Source organism: Melopsittacus undulatus, chromosome 13 (genome assembly GCF_012275295.1).
Source record: "Melopsittacus undulatus isolate bMelUnd1 chromosome 13, bMelUnd1.mat.Z, whole genome shotgun sequence".
In the NCBI taxonomy this organism is placed as follows: domain Eukaryota; kingdom Metazoa; phylum Chordata; class Aves; order Psittaciformes; family Psittaculidae; genus Melopsittacus; species Melopsittacus undulatus.
In genome coordinates, this window is record NC_047539.1 from 9,300,219 (window position 1) to 9,320,709 (window position 20,491).

The 20,491-nt window shown below is 59.0% G+C and overlaps 2 protein-coding genes across 3 annotated transcripts in view; one reads left to right on the forward strand and one right to left on the reverse strand.

The window, feature by feature from the left end:
• The window catches only part of ABR (ABR activator of RhoGEF and GTPase), a 38,912-nt gene extending 23,542 nt beyond the window's left edge, over positions 1–15,370 (reverse strand). Inside the window, exons 1-2 of one of the 2 annotated variants that reach the window (XM_034069039.1) lie at positions 6,022–6,082; positions 1,330–1,514 (exon numbers count right to left, since the gene is read on the reverse strand). In XM_034069039.1, coding sequence (XP_033924930.1) covers positions 1,330–1,514; positions 6,022–6,082 — 246 coding nt within the window. Of the gene's footprint in view, positions 1–1,329; positions 1,515–6,021; positions 6,083–15,260 lie in introns of those variants that run through there. The other variant, XM_034069041.1, reaches the window with a different exon arrangement.
• Positions 15,371–19,298: 3,928 nt separating this feature from the next.
• On the forward strand, positions 19,299–20,027 carry BHLHA9 (basic helix-loop-helix family member a9). Its single transcript, XM_034068965.1, has 2 exons — positions 19,299–19,703; positions 19,776–20,027. Exons 1-2 carry the CDS (start codon positions 19,299–19,301, stop codon positions 20,025–20,027), a joined length of 657 nt encoding a protein of 218 aa, XP_033924856.1.
• Positions 20,028–20,491: the final 464 nt, after the last annotated feature.

Genomic DNA, 20,491 nt, shown 5'->3' on the forward strand with positions numbered 1-20,491 from the left:
CCAAAAGGCAGTGACGCCAGTCCCACCCTACCAGAGAAGAGCGATGGGGTGAGCCTGGCACCCATGACACAGCAGAACCCACACGCAAGCTTGTGCCCATCACAGTGCTGGACACACCGAATTAAACATGCCATAAGCAGACAGTGCCCCGCTAAGTCCTGACACAAGCAGCTCTACATAAACAGATGGAGGCAAAGCCACTGCTGAGCTCCGACACTTCCCAATCCTATTAGAGCCAACCAAGCCAGCTCCACCAGCCCCCAAAAGCACAGCCTTGCCAGTGACCCCTAGGGTCTTTGCCAACCCGGCTTTCCCAGGGATACTCTCCCCTATCCCAACTGCCTGCCAGGATGGAGCCCATCGCCAAATCCCGGCGTCAAGGCTCGCAGGGCAGTGCCCAGCATCCTGCTGGGGTGGGACAAGGGGTGCTGAGCCCGGGTGGTTTGAGCCGGCCCCGGGGCAGGCTCCTTCCCGCAGCAGGGTGGCTGCGGTCCCCAGGCAGCGCGGTAGGGCGGCGCTGGGTGCCGGGAGGAAGATGCTGCGCAGCGGCGGACCCCGGGGAGGAAGCCACACCTCTCGCCTCTCCTCCCTCAGCATCCGGGTCAAGGCTTAACTCTTTCCACGACAGAAACCTGCACGTTTCCCAGCCTGGCTTCCTGTCCCGGCTGAGCTCCAGCCCTCTACGGGACCCCAGCGGCAGCCCCTCCACAAGCCCTGTGCCGAAGGGCCATGAGCACCCTCTGCCGTGCCAGGGGCCCACCGGTCCGGGCACACAGCCCCGATGTCCCCGGGATGTACATGATCTTTTATCCTGGAAAAATACAGTTTTCCTTTTGGTTTCCTGCCCCTCAGATCTCCGAGCATCCCTCCCGTGAAATCCAGAGGATGCTCTCGGGAGAGGAGGGGTTAAATCCGAGTTCCCCACAAGGGGGGACCCATGCAAGGGGTCCCTCCCCAGCCGGCGGTTCACCTCCAAGTGCCGCTAGATGGAGCCGGCAGCGCGGCGCAGCGGCTGCCTGCGGGCTCCCTGCGAGCCCCACACTTCTCACCCAGCCCGGCTGCTCTACGGCACCCGGTCCCCTCTCCCCGACCAGCCCGTGCCGTCCTGGCTGTGCCACCGGGGCAGGGACACGCCATGTCCCACCGACGTGGCACCACCAGCAGCAGAACAGGTGCTTGCTGCACCCCGGAGCTTGGGATACCAGAGGACGGTTCCACAGGTCACAGCAGCATCAGACCATCAACAACACTGCTGACACAACCGAGCGGGTACCCACAGCCCCGGCTTCAACCGCACCTGCCACAGAGCTCTGCATCCCGAACACCTACCCCTGTGCTGTGGCTGTCGGTGGGTGTAGGGGAGACACCGTCCCCGCTGTCCTGGCCGCGGGCGCTGAGCTGGGGGGACATGGTGGGCGATTCATCGATGTAGGGCATGGTTTCCGAGCCCTCTGGCAGCGCCTTGGGCTCCTCGTTGCCCTCGGTGTCGTACTCATCCGCACCATAGTTGAAGTCTGCCAGGGGAAGAGGATGGTGGTGAGCATCCATGCAGCGGCATAGCCGAGGGTCACCACACAGCACACCACAAACACCCAGTTGTGGGTTACCTGCAGGCAACAGACCCTGTGTCCAACACCCGGGACCATGCACAGACACACATTCCGGCACCCGCAGCCCACCCTGGCACCACCAGCCTCGGCTGCCTGCTTCCTGCCTGCTCCATCAGGCAGAGCATCACATAGAGCATCCTCAGCCCCACAGGGCATCCTCTGCTTGACACACTTCCCTACATTTGCATAATTAACGGCACAGAGAGGCCTCAGGCCTCCTCTGTGCAGGGCCAGCTGCTCTGCCAGACGCCCTGGCCCCACACTAGTAGCTCTGCCCTGCCTGCCCATCATCTGCAATCCCCGTGCCATCCCTGGGGAGGGAAGGAGCTGGGCTGGCAGCCACAGCCACCATCCTCCCTGCTTTCCCATGCCCATCCTCCTTGGAGAGTGGGAATGGGTGCCAGGGAGGATGCCTGGGTCTGCAGCATGGAGGACATTGCCACTCCCCTAGTAGAAGGCGGATGGTTGACAGCTCCATGGCGGGTGGGCAGCTTGGGAGAGCAGAAAGGGTCTGCTTTCCCCAGTGCCGGATGAAGCCACCACCAAGCCAGGCCAGCACGCGTTTTTGGATGCCCCACACTGTCCCTGTTGCCCATGTGTTGCCCTGTTGCCCATGGGAACCCATTTTGGGGAGCTGGAGCCCTAGGTAGGAGCTAGGGGGTCCTGGGGTCTGCATCAGGTCCGCGGGGCACAGAGGGGGACCGGGGTACATCCTAACCTGTTACCATGGAAACGGCATCAGCTCGGTGGCGGCAGGAAGAGGTGTCTGCAGCAGCCCCGAGATGCTGACAAAGGGGAGGGGGAAGGGAGCATGGCTGCGGCAGGGGCAGCCGTGGGGTGCAGCCAGCAACCCCCCCCCCCCCCGGGACCTGTGGCTAAGACCCCCCCAGCAGCTCCCAAAGAGGCGGTGGGAATGGCCCAACTCTATGGAGGTCCCTCACTCCCCTTTAACCAGCAGCTCCATGGCTGTCCCCATTGACCCCCTGTGTGCAGACAGCAGGGAGACCCAGACAAGACCCTGACTGATACCCTGGCCAAAAAGGGGGGCACAGGGGCTGGAGCAGTCACTTCAGATGCTGCACCACTGACACTTTGTGCCCCCACAGCTCTGCCATCCTGGCCAAGGAGTCCCCTGACTCCCACTGACACTGCTCAGCACATGAATATTGCATTTGGCTTCCTACTGGAAGTGGATAAATCTTTAAATCAGAGTATTGCGAAGCCTGCTCAGGCTGAGAGCCCTGCTGGTGGCAGTGGGGAGAGGTGGGAGTCCCATCCTGGATCTGGGGGTGGGAGGGAGGAGAGCACGGACATGGGCCAAATGCATTGCAGCTCTGTCAGGATACCCCAGGACACAATTGCTTAGGTCTGTGTAATTAGTAACTAATAACCACACTGCAGAGGCTGGGGAACCACCTTCACTTGGCCACTGCAGCCCAGTTCAAACCCAGGAGCTGACTGGAAATGAACAAGCTGGATGGGCATCGATGGGGATCCCCCTTGGTCCCCAGCTTCCAGGGAAAGGGGATCCCTGGCTTTAACCTATTCTGCCTTCTCATGGTGGGATGTCCCTTGTCCCTCCTGCTTTTGATGGGTCCCAGCTGGAATACCTCCAGAAAGAAGACAGCATGAGGTGCATTAGCGCTGGTGTCCTCCCATGATGGACACCTCCCCAAAACACCCACTCCACACAGCACCTCTGAGCTCAACCAGGCACTGCCCCTGAGCTGGGGATGCCCCAGAGAGACCCCAACCTCTCACCCAAGCTCCTTTCCCCATCAGGCACAGTCTAAGGAGAGCCAAGCTGCAGAGGGGACAAAGCTGCTGGTCCCCACCAGGCACATCAACTTGGAGGCTCCACTGCCTCCCCTCCACCAAGGCCAAGATCTGCAGCTCCAGACTTAACAGCAGGGTGGGCAACAGGGCACCCAGAGTGGCATCAGCATTGCAGGAGACCTGGCAACCAGGCTGGGTTGACTTGGCAGCAAGGTAATGAGGAACGCAGTGCTAATGAGGCAGCTGGGGACCCTGGGAGGTGACACCCGCAGCCCTGCAGGGAAGAAGGTGGCATCGATGGCACAGACAGGGAAGGGACTGGCCTGTGGGATGCAGGAATGATCTGGCTCTCAGGCAGCCACTGCTCCCAGTTGGAGCAGATCTACATCCCGGTCCCAGCATGGAGCTGGGGATGAGATGTACAGGCAGTGCCCCAACAGGCGCCCAAGGAGAAGGAGCCTGCAATAGTCACAGGAGGGAGGATGGAGCTCTGTCCCTACAGCTCCGCACGGTATTTATGGGGAAGGCCAGGATCTCTCCAGCACCCACTGCATGGAGGGAGCCAAGCACCATCGAGCAACCAGGATAGGCAAGGCGAACACTCCTGGGCGAGGGGACATGGAGGGTCCAGCCTCTGCATCTCCCTGCCTGTGGGGTGCTCCTGCCACCCAGCCAGCCCAAGCCAAGCGCCTCCCTCCTCCTCCCGCAGCTGCACTGCCCCTGCAGCCTGTTCCTGTGCCCGTGCCAAAACCCACTGCTATTTTTGCTCCTGTTTTTTAGCAGCCATGGAAGTGCTCCTGCTCCACCCCAAGGAGTGGGGACCAATGGGAGGGAGGTGGCCTGGACCAGGGGAGCCACAATGGGAGGGTGAGGACACCCTGACCTGAAACAGGCTTGTAACCCCAGCTCCAGCAGAGCCCCTTGACCCTGAGCTGGATCCAGCCCCACAATGCAGCAAGGGTTGGTGCCCATGGGATGCTGACACCATCAGGGCAGGGGTACTGTGGGCTGGCATGTGGACCAAGGAAGGTGACAGGGCCAGAAACACATTCCCACAGGGGACTGTTTTCCCCAGGAAAGGGATGTTTCTGCTCTGCCACATCTTCCCAGCTAATGCTAGCACTATGGTCTCCAAAAGGAAGCGCATCCAAGGGCATTGGCTGGCTCCTGCCCAGCCCAGGCAGAGGCAGCACAGTCACAGCAGCTCAGGGTGGCATTTTCTTCCCTTTCCAGACAGATATGTGCTGCTCCCCAGCACCACAGCAGTGCATCAGCACACCCTAATGCTTGCCCATCCTATCCCACTGCCAGGAAAAGCTCAACATCCGCATGGAGCCTGTGAGGTTTTGGGGAAACGCCACAATTTCCCTGTGCCTGGGTGAAAATTCACCATGACAACAGGGATGCGTGAGCTGGCCTCGGACCTGCCTCCGCGGGCCTCCTCCAAAGGGTGGCTCAACACAAACAGCATCTCCTCCACACCATCACCACCTTCCCTGCTGTGACGAAGGCCAGACCCTGTCCCACATCCCCCGAAACATGGACATGCCAAGCAGCTTCCTCCGCACCTTGGCAAGAGTGGCTGGAGCAGGATTCAGGATGGCAGAGCCACTGCTTTGCAGAGATGCCTGCGGCTGGGAAGGAGGGTGCGGATGGGCTGGATGCGGCCTCCAGGCTCCATCCCAGCTGCCTGCACAAGCTGCACTGGACCCTGGGACTGCTGCTGCTGGATGTGGCCCTCTGGCTTCTGGTGTTTGGGCTGGAAAACTTGGGGTAGCTCAGCCCTATGCGACGTGCCCCCCCCAGCAGCCCCTGTCTCCCTCCAGGGAACAGCAGATGCCAGGTCCATGAAGGAGGTACCGTTCCCCCTTCTCTGGATCATCCCACCTTCCCACACAGCCATCCCTCACTGCCCCACAAACACCAGGCTCTGAGCTCAACACTGCACTCCAAAACCCAACTCCAGGGCTGAGCCCACGCAGCTCAATGCTCCCCCAGAATGAACAACAGGGACCCTGAGACTGAGTCCCCACATCCCCTAGACACGTCTCTGGCTCCCTTGGCTGCTGCTGAGAGAGCTGCCATGGGATCAGGACCAGCGCAGCTCCAGAGCTCATTCCTCCCTGCTGCCCATCTGTGGGATGGAGGGATTCACACCCCTGGGATGCTGCAGGACGCCCCCAGCCCCTGGGTACCGACACTGTGTTGCCACAGCATCCTCTGCTCAGTGCCTTGGAGCTCACTGCAAAATCACTGCTGGCGAAGAGCTGCCTTCTCACCGCCACAGAGGGATAGGGATGGGACGCGGAGCATTAAACATCCACATCCCCAAGGACCCCCATGGGCTGTCAGGCTGCTCCAGCCCCAGCGAGACCCACCACACCGAGGCCACCATCATCCATCCTGCTCATGCAGAACACGGGGGGATGCTGGACCAACTCCAGTCAGGACTGCCCTGCCACCAGGATGCTCAGGGAGGGGAGCACAGCACCAGCCCAGCCGGGGAGCCCCCCGCACAGCATCCCCAGCACGCACAGCATCCCTCCCCGGCGCGACGCAGCATTACACAACAGGTAGCGGGGACCCAGCACCCCGGCCCCCCCCTCAGCACCACCCTCCAGCCCAGGCCACGTACTGCTGTAGAGGGTGTCGATCCAGGAGAGCCGCGGCAGGCCGCGGTGGCTCAGCGGCTCCATGCTCAGTGGGCTGTGCCGGCTCTCATCGCACAACAAAGGCGGCGGGCGCGGGCGGGAGGCGGGGGGCTGCGGGCCCCGGCGGGGTTGGACGGCAGAGCCGGGCACACGGCGGCTCTGCTGCCAGGGGTGCCCGGGGAAGGAGGTGCTGCCTGGCAATGGCAGCGCGTCCCGCCTCCCGCCCCTGACTGCCGCGGGGAGCCCAGCTCAGCGTCCCCCCCGCACGCAGACACGCAGCCCCTCGGCGGGGTCTGGGGAGCAGGAGGAGGGGAAGGTGCTGGTTAAGGGCATAGGGCCGGCCCCAGGCTGCCCGAAGGAAGGTGAGGAGGAAAGGGGAGTCCAGCATCATCACCCTTCCGCCATGGTTTTATCTCCTTCCTATCACCCTGTGCCCCCTCCCCATCAAAACCTCACCAGTCCCTCAAACCGGTGTGGCTGAAGGATACAGGCTCCTCTTCGCTCTGGCAGCCGCGGGGGGAACCAGGACCTCCAGGAGCTGACCTGCCCCACACAGCCAGGGTCAGCAGAGCAGGGAACAGACAGGAAGGGGTTAAACCACCCTCCCCAGCTCTATGTAGCCAAAGGAAATATAAAAGTGCCAGAGTCATCAACCCCAATATGTCAGGGCGCCAGCCAAGCGTTCAAGTGCAGAGACTGCCCTGGTTCAGCCTGTGCCGACACCGCTGCCCCTGTCCCGGCAATGTGGGCAGCATTCCCTGCCCGTGCCCTCAGCTGCATCTTGCCTGAATGGGCCTGGGCCAGATGGGAACAGGGCAGGAGGGATAATGCTCCGCCAGGCAGAAGGGGAAGGTAGAGCCACTGGAGCATGAAGTGCCAGGACATGGGTGGCATCGGCAGTTGCTCTGTCTGGGAAACCTGAGAGGACGCTGCCAAGGCACTGCCACCACCCGATCCCTGCTCCCAGGTATGCCCACGCTGCCTGGACATGCAGCCAATACATTTTGGGGAGCGCAGGAATGCCAAGGCTGTGGTACATGGAGCCACCGGCATCCAGGGTGAGGAGCCACTGCTGCCCCTGGCACATTCCTGCCTGCTGCGGGCGGTATCCAGCCCAGGCATGGCAAGGACCCATGCCACAGCCACCACCCTACGCACTGTGAGTCACTGGGTGCTGAGTCACAGGGTGCAGCCACACAGCTGCTATTTCCCACCCCTCACCTGCCCCAATCCCAGGTACTTCGGGGAGCCCAGGGCCCCGCACAGCCACCTCAAGGGATGCTGCTGGGCACCATCACCCCTACACTGCCCGGTGCCAGCACCTCCCTTGTCCTCAAGCCATTAGCGCAGTGCCATGCCCAAGGGTGGCCACGATGTGACAGTGTCTGCTGCTCTCCGTCTCCTACCAACTCACCCATTTGCTCCTGCCTAGGCTCCAGGTACCACGGCCTGTCCTCGCAGTATCCATTAAAGATTCCAATAGAGAGTCCCCTCCATCTTCCACAGCCAAACCCTGCAGCCCTCACAGCCCCTCTCAGCACAAGGCCCTGCCACCCAGCACAGTGAGCCACCAGGAAGGTGACAGTGGTTTGGCTGAGCACATTAACCCTATTCACAGCAGGAAACCACGCTCTGGGGACACCACAGTAGCATCAGTGGTAGCAGCATCAGCAAGAGTAGCATCAGCACCAGCAGCACAAGGTGCAGCTGCTCCCCCTCCATCACAGTGGCTGCAGAGCCATGGGGTGGTTGGTTTTCCATGCACAGATCATTGCATGCACTCCAGACGTTTTCCATGTTCTTTCCCCTGCCAGACACACTTCCTGGCCACTCCTGCCCATTCACTGGCTGGTCACCTCCAGTGTAACACCACAGCCCAGGAGGACCAAGCTGACATGTGCCCCATAGCCTGGTCGGGTGGGTGTCCCAGGAAGCCTCCCCGTGCACTGGGATGCTCAAACTGTGCTGCAGCTGATGGGCCTTACCTGGCTGCACACACCAACCCTTGCACACAAAACAGCCCCACCAAACCACTGAGCTGTGTTTTTCACTTTGGTTTTTGTGCCATTTTCATGTTTGCCAAAACAACGACAGCAAAACCCCCAAACTAGCAAAATAGCTTAACCTCCTTCCTCTCCACAGGGCTGGGGGGAGAACCCACAGAGCAGCCCTGGCTGTGAGGAGATGCTGCCACTCATGCTCTCCGCCCCCAGCTCCAACCACAGCACAGCTCCAGCTGGGAGCATCGCTGCAGCAAGAGCCAAATCCCACGTCCCACAGCTCCTCCCTGCAATGGGGCAGCCCCACACTGCCCGCCTGGCGCCTGTCTAGCCGCTGCCCACCAGCCCACACGTTGCTATTTAGGGACTCTTGTGCAAGAGACTCTTCCAGCCATGGCCACACGAGCCCCGGTGCTTGTCTAAGGCCAGGCTGGGGCTGGTGGTGGAAGATCATAGAATCATAGAATGGTTTGTGTTGGAAAGGACCTTACAATTATCCAGTTCCAACCCCTGCCATGGGCAGGGATGCCTCACACTAGAGCAGCTTGCTCCAAGCCCCATCCAAGCTGGCCTTGAACACTGCCAGGGATGGAGCATTCACAACTTGCTTGGGCAGCCTGCTCCCGTGTGTCACCACTCTCACAGTAAAGAACGTATTGTTTATCTCCAACCTAAATCTCCTCTGTTTAAGTTAGAATCCAAGCCAGACACCAGCCAGGAGTCCACATTTCCAAGCTCCTTCAGCACCCACCTTGCTGGGCTCTTTGGGAGGTCTGGGCTGTCCCCACTGGAGCACAGCAGCAGTCCTCCCCTTGCCATAGATTGCAGAGGGGGAAAAGAGGAATAAACTTAGACGTTTCCACCCTCTCCACCAAGGAGAGCAGCAGATCCTTCCTGCTGGCTGTCCTGAATGTGCTGCTCCTCAATTCAGCTCAGCATTAAACTTCTCCTCCAGCATCACTCTCCTGCAGGATGGAAACCCTGAGGTCTGCACTGCATCAGCTCTAAACTCCACTCACAGTCCCAGGGCATGGTCCTGCACCTCCCCACTCTGCAGGGAGCCAAGCAGGAAGCCAAAACTGAGCAGGTTCCCCCCTCAGCACACATGGGGAAGAGGGCAGAGACCGAGCGCAGCAGCTTGGCTTCTCAAGATACCAGACAAAGAAGGAAAGAAAGGTGGTGGCTGCTTGCAGGAAAAAGCCTCTAAGACTGATGAAGATGAAGGCCTGAGCCAGCTATCGCATCACGTCTCTCTTCTGAGAGGGAGGAGATTGTGGCCGTATCTGCCAGCACTAGAGCCCCAGGCTGCTCCTCTCCCAGCCAGCCCCAGTGCCAGCACCGCCAAGACAGCTCGGCCAGGTTTGCTTCCCAACACAGGACCTGCACAGGATCAGGAAGAGGTGTTGGTTCGGTGTCAGAACAAAACCCACCCATGGCAGAAAGCCCTGGTCCAAGCACAAAGCTCTCCCTGTGTGCCAGAGCTTCAAACAATCCCTGAACTGGGATTTATCTCGGGGCAGATCTGCAGGACATCCTCTGTGATTCTGCTCAGGCTACAGCCAAGAGAGCCAAGAAGTGCTGCTGCTGATCTACTGATCTACATATGCAAATTATCCCGCTTAGCAAACACTGATAAAGTAACAAGGGGTGGGAAAGCCAAGTCAATCTGAAGACGTCTCTGGAGGATGCAGCAAGATCTGTGTGCTCCCTCCTGCTGCTCAGCCCTGGCCAACCTCCCAGTGCCTGCTCAGTGGGACAAACACAGCCGTGCCATGAAGCAGGACACAGGCAGTGTTTTGCTGGGATGGATGCACACTTCAGTGAGCTGCCTTGGCTAAAGCAGGTTTCCTTCTCTCTAACCCAAGGGAAGCACAGGGAAAAGTCAGCATGGGGGAAAGCACCTCCTGCTGTTCACTGCTGCAGGGCTGGCCACAGCAGACCAGCATCCAGCAGCAGAGAGAGCAGAGCCATCCACTGGGATCCCAACTGGCAGCATCACTGGCCACTCAGGGCAGGAGGGGAGGAGGAATCAGCCAAACAAAGAGCCCCACTGCACAGAAGTGTCTTTCCAGGGGAAAAGAAAAACCAAACCAGATTTCAATAGACTTATAATGCAAATGTATTCAGGCCCCGCAGGGCACTTCTGGCTGGAGCCAGCCACCTAATGAGGGCTTCTTCTGTGCCCTGCTGCTGCTGCTGCTGCTCCTACCTGGGGACGACCAATTGCCCCACAAGTGACCATCACTGCACCAAGCCTGGGGGCCCAGGGCCACTGCCAAGCCAAAGTGCTTGCCCCATGGCAGGTACAGCCCATGGCACTGCTGGAACCCAAAGATGAACTGTGTCCCTCCTTCCCTTCTGCAGGGCACCGGGGCTGATAGAGTCCATCACTACTGCCCACCGCCTGAGTGCTGCTGAGCTGGGGGAGCTCAGCATCGACTCTGCCCCAGTTGCTGGGGGCCAAATACCCAACCACTGGGACCATGCTCAGCCAATGGCACACAGGGTTGGCAGGGATGCTGGAGCTAGACCTGTCTGAGAGATGTCACCATGTCTGGGCTGATGAAAGCAAGAACCACAGCTATGCCAGGGAGAAGAGGAAGCCACCCTGGGAATGCTCACACTGATGTTGAGGATCTGGTTTAGAGGAAATACAGGTTCATGATGCTGGGCGGCAGCTGGATTCCCACTGCAACCACATTCAGCTGATGCAAGGGCTGTGGCAGAGGGGAGTAGCACAGGGGAAAGCCAAACCCAGCCATAGAGACACGAGCACCAGGGCTCACTCACCCACTGTCCCCCTGCCTGGTGACAGGGATCCCAGTCCCACCACGCATCCATCCTGCTCAGCATTCCCAGGGTGCTGGCTCCTGGAAGCACTGCTCCTCCACCCAGCAGATGCTGCGTCCGCTGCCCTAGAGCTTCCCCTTTGCTCTTCCAGCTCCTTCACAAGCCCTCTGCTATTTGCCCATCACAAGGAAGTTACTCCAGCAACCAGCACTTACTGCTCTCATTTAAAAGCTCTGCTTTTAAACTGTTCTACTCAAAAGCTTTTTAGCCCCATGAACTTCTGCATTCATTTATGATTTTCTTCAGCAGTGCCAACCTGCCCCAGCATTAACCCTGCAGACCCCATCTCAGGCACCAGCGCTCTCTGGGGAGGCAGCCCCACAACACACAGGGGTTCTTGTCAATGCTGCCATCATTTGTCGTGGAGAAAAGCCACCTCCTGAAATGCTGCTGGGCCCCAGAGCAGATGGAGATGATTCAAAGGTCCCCAGCAGGCAAACACACACACACACACTGTGGTTTTGTCCTCGACTAAGAGGTTAAAATTAAACACTGAGGCTCTGCCTGGCTTTCTCCAGCCAGAAGAGGAACTTTCCGCATCTTCAGAGCCAAAAAAGCACTTCCCAGCAATGGGGAAATACAAGGAAGTATAAAAAATCACTATAAGGACACAGAAGTGGTAGATGGGCTCCTGGAGAGGGATAACCCCCACACATGCACCTCCCTGCTCCAGCACAGACCCCCAGGTCCCCTTGTGGTGCTGAAGGAGGGGAAATAAATGCACAGACAACGCAATACGGCACCTTCCCAGGCGCTGTGAGATCACTGCTCCTTCACCTCTTGGACACAGCAACCTACTCCAGACAGTAAGAGATGCGCTGGGATAAACTCTGGACTTCGCTCGCTATTCTCTATTCTCCTTTTGCTGGGGTTTTAATGGGTTTTCCAAGAAAGAGACAAGGAACTACAAGGCCTAAGGGTGGCTCAGTACCACAGGACACGGTCCTACCTGCAGCGCTGCTCCATCATCCCCAGCTGCAGAGGAGTTTCTCCAGGACAGAGATGCCACTTTCGCAATATCGTGTATTTGCCAGCAGCAGCATCAGCTTAAAGCAGGGATGGAGCAGCAAGAACAAGCCCTGCCTTCACCAAAACCATGCCAGGAGCTCCCAGCATGACACCCATGGCAATCCAGCCCTCAGCCAGGCATGCAGGGATGAGATGGGGGGACTCAGATGCCCCAGGTCCTGTTCCCCATCTCAGCCCTTTGGTTCACACTGATGCTGCCGCATTTCTGTGTTCACTTGAGGCAGGGACCCGCAGCCTCCCTTCCCATTTCCCAAGGTAAGGCGGTGAACAGAACAGCCCACGTGACTTCAGGATCTTTCCATGACAGAAAGTGTAATTCCAGCTAAACAGAGGGCTGGGGATTTCATTTACAGCACAGCTCACAGGCACAGCTGTAACCAGATCTGCTAGCTAACCCCATCATGGACTATTCCAGCTATGTCAGCGCTTCCCACCCCAGAGCTCACATTTCTGGGGTGCAGAGTGCTGCAAAGGGCAGGTTGGGGAGCTCCAAAGCCCAGCAGCCTTCAGAGGAGCTTTAGGAGCTCCTGCAGCATCCCAGCTCCATGGCAAAGCCAGCTTCTTTCTCCACTTCCTAAGGGCAAAGCAGGGACATCCAGCCCTTGAGCTTACTCCACCTCTGTGCATGCTACCCAGCTGCTGGACACAAAGCACATCCTGAAGAGCATCACTGCATCCTTCCTCTTGGTCACCAGCAAGTCACCTCCTGCACACTCATCTCACCCTTTCCTTGTGGGTACCAACCCACAGCACCAGACCCTTCACCCCAGACTCATGCTGTGGCAAAAGGGAGGTGACGTGATGGAGGCAGCATCTAGCACACCCCGAGCACCACCGGCACGGCCGCACACAGCACTGTGTGTGCTCAGCTGTGAGGCCAGCTGCGTGTTTGGCCACAGGGAGAGGTGAGGCCCGAGATGAAGGGAATTTTAGTCCTTTCCACGCTTCGTTTTTAGCCATCTGGTGGCTGATGCTCAGATTTTGTTGGTCCCGGGTGAGCTGGCACAGGCGTTATCTCAGATGCCAGGATCATGTATCTGGCTGTCACACGCGCTGCTCTCATGCAATAGCCACAAACAGGCATCTTGCAGATTTCCTCACTTCAAATCAGATTAATCACAAGCTACTTAAAGCTACTGTCTTTCCCCAGTAATCCCCATAAAGACAATATTCAATACTCCTTCACTTGCTGTCCAGACAGTGCTGCTATAGGTTACAGTGAAACAACCACGTTCAGCCACAGCCATGGTGCCATTAAGCTCCCAAATTCACCTTAAAACAGAGGGAGCCAGGTAGAACAATGCTAACCAAGTTACACACCACCTGGAGAAGCAAACAGCACTGCCATCAGGAGGTGTTAATTATATCTGAAAACTAAAGAGAAGTGAGAAGGAAACAAGTGGAGCACAAAGTTAACCAAGTGTCCGGAGGAAGAAGGATCTGAGCAATGACCACATGCATCTTACAGGACTCTCCAATTCTGCTTTTAAATGTCAGCACCATCAGCACACACAAGCTCCCTTATTCACGTACAACAAAGGAAAGTGCTGATTCTTGGGAAAGGCCTGGGAAAAGGCTGGGGAAAGCTCATTGTAGCAGCCATGAGCCAACAGAGCCTGGCTGTGCCATGGAGCAAGGAGCTGGGTGCTTGGTGCAGGGGATGAGACTGTGATGAAGACCCGTGTGGGGAAGAAGATGAGGAAGAGGCCACATTTAACCACAGCAGATGCAAACTTGGATTTCAAGGTCTTGCCCAAAAGACTCACCCCAAGCAGCTGCAAAGGTCTTGGTCCAGCCATGGCCTGGGGCTGGGGGACACCTCTGGCTTATGAAGCCAGGACCCTCAGAGGCTTACGCTGTGCTCCAAGGAAGCCCCTTTAACAAGGATCCCTTGCACAGTCCTGGGTGTTTGGAAGCATTCAGGAGCATTGCCCTGAATAAATAAAATACAAGATCCGAGTGTAAATCAGAAGGATTTGTGCTTGGTTGCTCCGATGCCCTTGATTCCCCTTGGCTGCTGAGCAGCGATCCAGAAACTACAACCACTGCCCACTGATGGGGTAATGGAGAGGGACTTGGGTGGCCATTTAAGGGCAGCACATCAAGTGTCCTTGGTCTTCACCATGGGGCTGAGAGAAGGATCCCACGGCTGGTCCCCATCAACTGGGGAGAAGCACAGACACACGTGTGAGTGAGCTCAGAACAGCACAGAGACAACACCAAGAGCAGCCACATACTTTGGACACTCAGCTCAAGAAGGTAAAATAGAAACTGAGCTCTTCTGCAGCCCTGCAGCCTACTGCAATAAATACAAATTACACTAAATATTAAGCTCAGTTTGAGATCAGAGCACTTTCTACCCAGGCAACCTTAAACAAGCATGATAGAGCCTCGGGGAAAAACCACCACCCTAAACCATCGAGCAAGAGCAAAATTAACCCCAGTCAACTGCAGAATTAGCAATGTAAGAAGTGACATTCTCTAGCTGTCAGGACAGCACCTGAACCTGGTTTAAAGCTGATGCAATAACAACTTGCAGGCCGCTGGAAGTAGGACAGCGTGACGGGTGACAGCACTCACCGGCTGCGCCGTCAGTGCCACAGAACAGCCAGTCACTTGCAAAACAACACCGTCCTCAATCCGCCCAGTGGAACACCCCGGGACACCTCATCACCCTGGCATGCTGCTGCTCCAGCTGCTCCAGGACTTCTCCATGGGATGTCACAGGGTGTCACCTGAGCAAAGGTGTCCCCATGAGCCAGGTTACACCTTGAGAAAGTGACTCTCTCAGTGTCCCAGCCCCAGAGCTGGGCCAGTAGCACATCATCAAAAGCCTGCTATAGAGGATGGACATGCTCTGGTCAAGGATGAGGCCTTGGCATGGGATGTCCTTGGAAGTGGGACAGGGATGACACAGGAGCTTTTGGGGTGACCTTAGTGGTGGGATGGGGACAGCACAAGGGCTGCAGGTGGCATTAGATGTTTGATGGGGGTGGCACAAGGGCTTAAGGTGACCTCACTCATGCAATGACAAGGGACCCCCTGGCTGTGTGATGGGGACAGCCTGGGGAGACCGTCAGATCCTCTGCCATGCCACAGCATGGGGTGCAGTGGTTGTGTGACAGGGCCAACACAGGGCCTTGGGATGACCTCAGCAGCAGCGTGGCATGGTATGGGGAAATGGGGATGGAGCACCACGCTGTGCCCTTGACTGTGCCTTCGGCACGCACGGGAGCTCAGGGCGGACAGCAGCAGGGCTGGGGATGCCCTCGCCCATGCGCTGGGGCTGGCACCGGGGCTGGGGACGCCCCAGTCCGCGTTGGGGGATGCCCCGCGGCACCCACCTGCCGAGGAGCCGTCCTCCGCGTCCGAGCTGTGGCCGCTGCCTCCCTCCGGGGAGCTGCCGGGGCCGGGCGCTGTGCGGGGGGCGCTGGGCAGGGGCGGCGGCGGCGGAGGGGGGGGGGGGAGCCCGGGCCAGAGCCGCCTCCAGGTACCCCACCTTGAACCGCTCCTCGGCCAGCGCCCGCTGCAGGCGGCGCAGGTGGCGGCGGCACCGCTCCAGCTCCCGCTCCATGGCCCGCACCGAGCCCAGCTCCATGCGGGGCGCGGGCTCCCCGGGGAACTCCTCCTGCCAGTGCCGAGCGAAGTCCGCCCGAGCCGCCTCGTTCGCCGCCATCCCCGCCCCGCACCGAAGTTTCCCCCCCGCCGCCTTCCGCCCCCCGCCGCCGCCGCGGGGCCTGACGTCGGGGTCCGCCCCCGGCCCGCCCCGCCTCGGCCCGGCCCTGCCGGGGCGGGGAGCAGCGCGGACACCGCCCCCGGCTCGGCTCCGGCCGCCGGGGGAGGCAGCGCTCGGGCACCGGTTACCTCCGCCGCTCTGTGCCTGGGGTGTCCCAAGCGGGCTTCATATGGGACGGAGCTGGGGAGCCCGAACCGGGGCTGTGTTACCGGCTGCTCGGACTGCCGGTTCCTCCATCCGCACCTCCGCAGGATGCTGTGCGCCTGGTGCGGCAGCGGCGGAGCAGCCAACAGAGCGACAGCGAATGGCACAAATAATCCCACACGCTGCGAGAAACCGCTCCCCGAGCCAGCAGCAACTGTGCCTTGAAGGCGCGGGGGAGCTGAACTGCCCTTCCCCAGCCACCGTGTGCGCATCTGCTGGCCATCCTGATCCTATGACCAGCGATGCTCTGCCTGCTCTGTTGGCCTCAGGATGGACACAAACTCCTGTGGTGGGTGATGAAAGCCCACGTGAGGCTTTTTGCCCACTCTCTGTCATGGTGTGTGTGCCTGCTGCATTTCAGCTGCCAGGGCAACACGTGTGTCCAGCTCAATCCCACCCCACAGGATGAAGCTTTCCAACCCATGGTGGTTTCCTCCTACCATGCAACTGGGGCAGAGACCTCAAAGGGTGCCAGTGGCAGAGGCAGGAGCCTTCAGGCAGTGCAGCCTTCCCCTGCCTCCTCCCATGCACTGTACGATGGCTGGCTGTGGCTGATTCACAAGCCTGTGTCCCTTCTGCCACCTGGCCCTGCCCCAGCAAGAACAAAGCACCCTATTTATTCACCCACAGGGTGCAGGCAGTGTCACAACTGCCTCTTCCTTCTCCTCTATCACCACACAAAAGTAGGGGCCAGCACAAAGGGTGGGCATCTCCCTGCAACCCAGTTCCTGGCTCTCACGCCTCAGCACCACCAGTTCCCTTTCCATGGTGCCCCTCCAGCACAGCTGTGTCTCCCTTCCCGAGGTGCAGCCTTCCGGAGGAGGATGGATGGTGTTGGGACACTGCCAGGAGCCAGGCAGCCCCCAGCCCATATTGGCTGCCTTCTCACCACCCCATCGAGGTTTCACCTCCAGTGAGTGCTATTCATCTCCCAGTGGTCCCATCAGCTGTCACCAGGAAGTGGCAGCAATTTGGGGTGCTGGATGGACGTGGGTGAGAAGCAGCCAGACCAGGGCTCTTTGCAGATGCTGCAGCCCCCCTCAGCAGTAGTGTTGGGGGTGAAGACACACAACACTTTGGTCTGTGGGACCCATGAGCATGTGAAGATGCTGCCCAGGATGGGCAGGTGCCCACCAGTGAGCAGTGCCCCAGTGACACGTGCTGGGGAGATGGGGTATCCCTGGGGGTCAAACCCTTCTCTGGAGGCTGGCGAGGAGGAAGGGGGGTGCCGTGAGTGGCCTGATTTATGCATGGCGACAGATAATTACAGCTCTTTCATCATCTGTCAGGCAGAAGGGCCCGGCAGAGCCTTTGCAGCCCATTTCTGGCTCCCCATCTCAGCCCATAAATCTCTCCAGAGCACAGCAATAAATCAGCAGGGGCCGAGGGAGCAGGGCCTGGATGGGCGTTCCTGCTGGCCTCCCACCCTGTAATGGGCACCTAGGTAGGAAGCATCCAGGATGAGGTGGGGACAGCCCAGCGGGATGCACTAATTACAGGCAGCGGGTGGCATCCCATGGCCCATGATTTATGGTCTGCCCTTGCCTGCTTCCGAGAGCTGGGGCTGAATCCCAGAAGCCAAGATGCTGGGAATTCCCAGTAGCATTTCACAGGGGCTCTGGGCAGGAGGGGGCAGGCCCAGCACTGCTGCCTGCCCTCTGCCCCTGTCTCTGCCCAAGCAGAGACTGGATTTGTGCCCAGCTCAGTCCCCTCCATGTCTGCTCTGTATTGCACCTCCTGACTTCATCAGAACCACCCCCATGGCAGGGATAGATCTTGCTTAGCTGGGTTTTGGACAGGTATATCCCTAAGTGGGACTGGCATGCACATCCTGCTGGCATTCAAGCATCCCGAAGAGCTCCTCACTCCTGACCTGAGCTCAATGGGTAAGTCAGTGGCTGGAGGAGCATCCACTCCTGGGCAGAGCAAGACCTGACAGCCAGAGGGCTGCTGGGGAGAACAAGGGAGCCATAGTGAGCACAGGTGAGTGCTCAGAAATATGTGCAAGCTTCACTTCCCTTTGAAGTCCTGTTGCCTGGTCCTCCCCTATCCCCGAGGCCCTGGCTCCTGATTTATTGGGTTCCTGGAGCAGAGGCACCTAAATTAGCTCCAACTTCAAAGAACCAAGAGAGGAGAAGGGCAATAGACAAATAGCCCCCTGCTAATTGTGGCTATTGATCAAATGTGAACAGGGACAATAGGATAGGAAGGGATGAATCGAGGGGGGCACATTCTCCCAGGGCTCTGGTTTGGCACCAGTCACCCCAACAATTTGTCAGACCTACTCCTGGGCTATTTTTCATAGCATTACCCCTTGCACAGGAAAGCATTTAGCAACTGCTCGCTAATGAAATGATGGACAAACTCATGTAATGGTCAGGGGGACAGGGACCTGGCCCTCCGCATGGCCTCCAGACTTGCACCTGGCAAGTCCTTGTGTCCCACTGGCCTGGAGATGGATGCAAAGAACAAGGAGCTGCTTTCAGCATCCTCTTCCCCAGAGTAAGTGCCGGGCAGGCCCAGCAGCACCAGCCCAGACAGCTCTGCCCCCAGGCTCCTTCTCTCTGCTGGGAAAGGACAGGAAGGCTCTGGAGGCAGGTAACACTTTAGCTCTTTTATCACCAGCCCCAATCCCCCCTGCCACATTCCTGCTTTCTGCTCTGAGGGCAGAGGCGTGCCAAGTCCCCCACATTCCTCCCCTGTCTCATGCAGGCTGCTCCTACCCAGGCACCCACCTATCTCTGTGCCCACCATGGATGCTCCCTGGGCTGCAGCTGCATGGAACAGCTCAAAGGCACTGTCTCAAAAGCATCTCCGTGCTCCAGCCCCGTTCCTGGGGCAGGAGTTCTTTTGTCTTCTCCTCAGTAACTTCATTACTCTGTGCTGCAGTTTCCCCTAGCTGGGAAAAAAGAGATGCTGCAGCAGCAGTGAGTGTGTGGGAGCACAGCCCAAGCCCCAGGGTGGTTCTGTCCCACAGCTGTCCAACAGCACCACATAAACCCCAGGAATTACCTGTCACAGGCTCACCCAGCAGAGGAGAGGCCAGAGCATCGAAGGAACCCCTGCATTGCCCAAACTCTTAGCAGAGACTAAAGCAGCCACTGCAATGTGTGTTTGATAGAGGTGCTTCCCCCTGTGAGCATCCCACTGCAACCTCTGAGCACCCCAGAGCTGGTGTCCCAGGCTCCATCCCAGCACCATGCTCAGGAGCATCCCTGCAGGCAGAGGCCAGGCCGGACTCGCCCGGTGCCCCTGGGCCAGGCAGCACACCTGCAGGCAGGTGAGGTGAGGAGGGTCGGGATGCAGCCACGTGATGAGCCCATGGGGGGGTTTTAGAGGCGGCTGTGTGTCGCTGGAGGAGTGCCTCCCATATCTCACAGGAGGCAGGACCACAGCAGCACCTCTCCTGCTCCCCCTCACCACAGCCATGTCCGGAGCGGCCATGGGGAAAGGCACAGAGCCAGAGCCCGACAGCTCGGAAGAGGAGCTGGAAGCAGGGAGCACACCCCAGGCGTGCTATGGGCAGGGTTTGTGGGTCTCCCGAAGCGGGAAAGCAGCCACCTGCCTGGGTGATGCTGAAGGGATGAAGGTGAGGAAGAGGAGCAGGCCGGTGCGCTCCAAAGCCAGGAGGATGGCTGCCAACGTCAGAGAGCGCAAGAGGATCCTAGACTACAACCAAGCCTTCAATGCCCTGCGGCTGGCCCTCAAACACGACCTGGGGGGCAAAAGGCTTTCTAAAATCGCTACCCTGCGGCGAGCCATCAACAGGATCACGGCTCTGTCCCTGTCCCTGCATGGTGCCGGCTGCTGCTGGCACTCCGAGTGTCGCAGCCGGGCCGGGGTCCCTGTGCAGGAGCCAGGGGTGAAGCCCAGCCGTCACCAGTTGCCATGGGAGCCTGGTTCCACAGCCGCTTTGCAGCGCTGCCCTCCATCCCCTCTCTACACTGTGTTTTCCCCCGAGAGGCAGCTCCATCACTACGAGAGCCTGAAGGAGGATCGCTCAATGCCTAGCCCTGCCTATTGCTCCAGCGGGACCCACCACCCTGGGCTGCGAGGTGCCTGCCAGCAGAGATACACGGGCAGCCTGCAAGACCCCCTGTCCGGGGCCATCCCCTGGCAGCTGGGCTATTGCCAGAGCTGGGGACACCAGCAATGCCTCCCTATCCACTGACCCGTTGGGATGGGGTGGAGAGATGGTGCTGGGAAGGTAATGGATCCACGGGACACATGGGGGGAGCGGGAAGGGGCTGTTGTGTGCGAGAGAAGCACTGCAGGAAGAGCTGTGAGCCCCCATACAGGACCCTGCTGTGGGTCTCTGCTCTGTCATAACACTGGGGAACGTGGAAAGTCCTCTGGAAGTGGCAGCTTCGTGTTTCCTGTTGCAAGGTCTCACCATTGCTGGTTATCACTGTTATTTATTCTCTCTTGCTTGCTCTGTGAGAAAACATGGCTTATAAACCCAGTACTGCAGCACTGATGTTAATGTGTGTGGGGTGGACAGATGGGCTGCGGGGATCACACTAAAGCCTCTGGCTGGCTGGTTGCTCTGGCTCCCACTGGGGAAGAAGGGGAGCAGAACCAGGGGAAGGTTGGTGCCCTGGGACTTTGGCTGCTAAGCTCATTGGTGCCGATGTG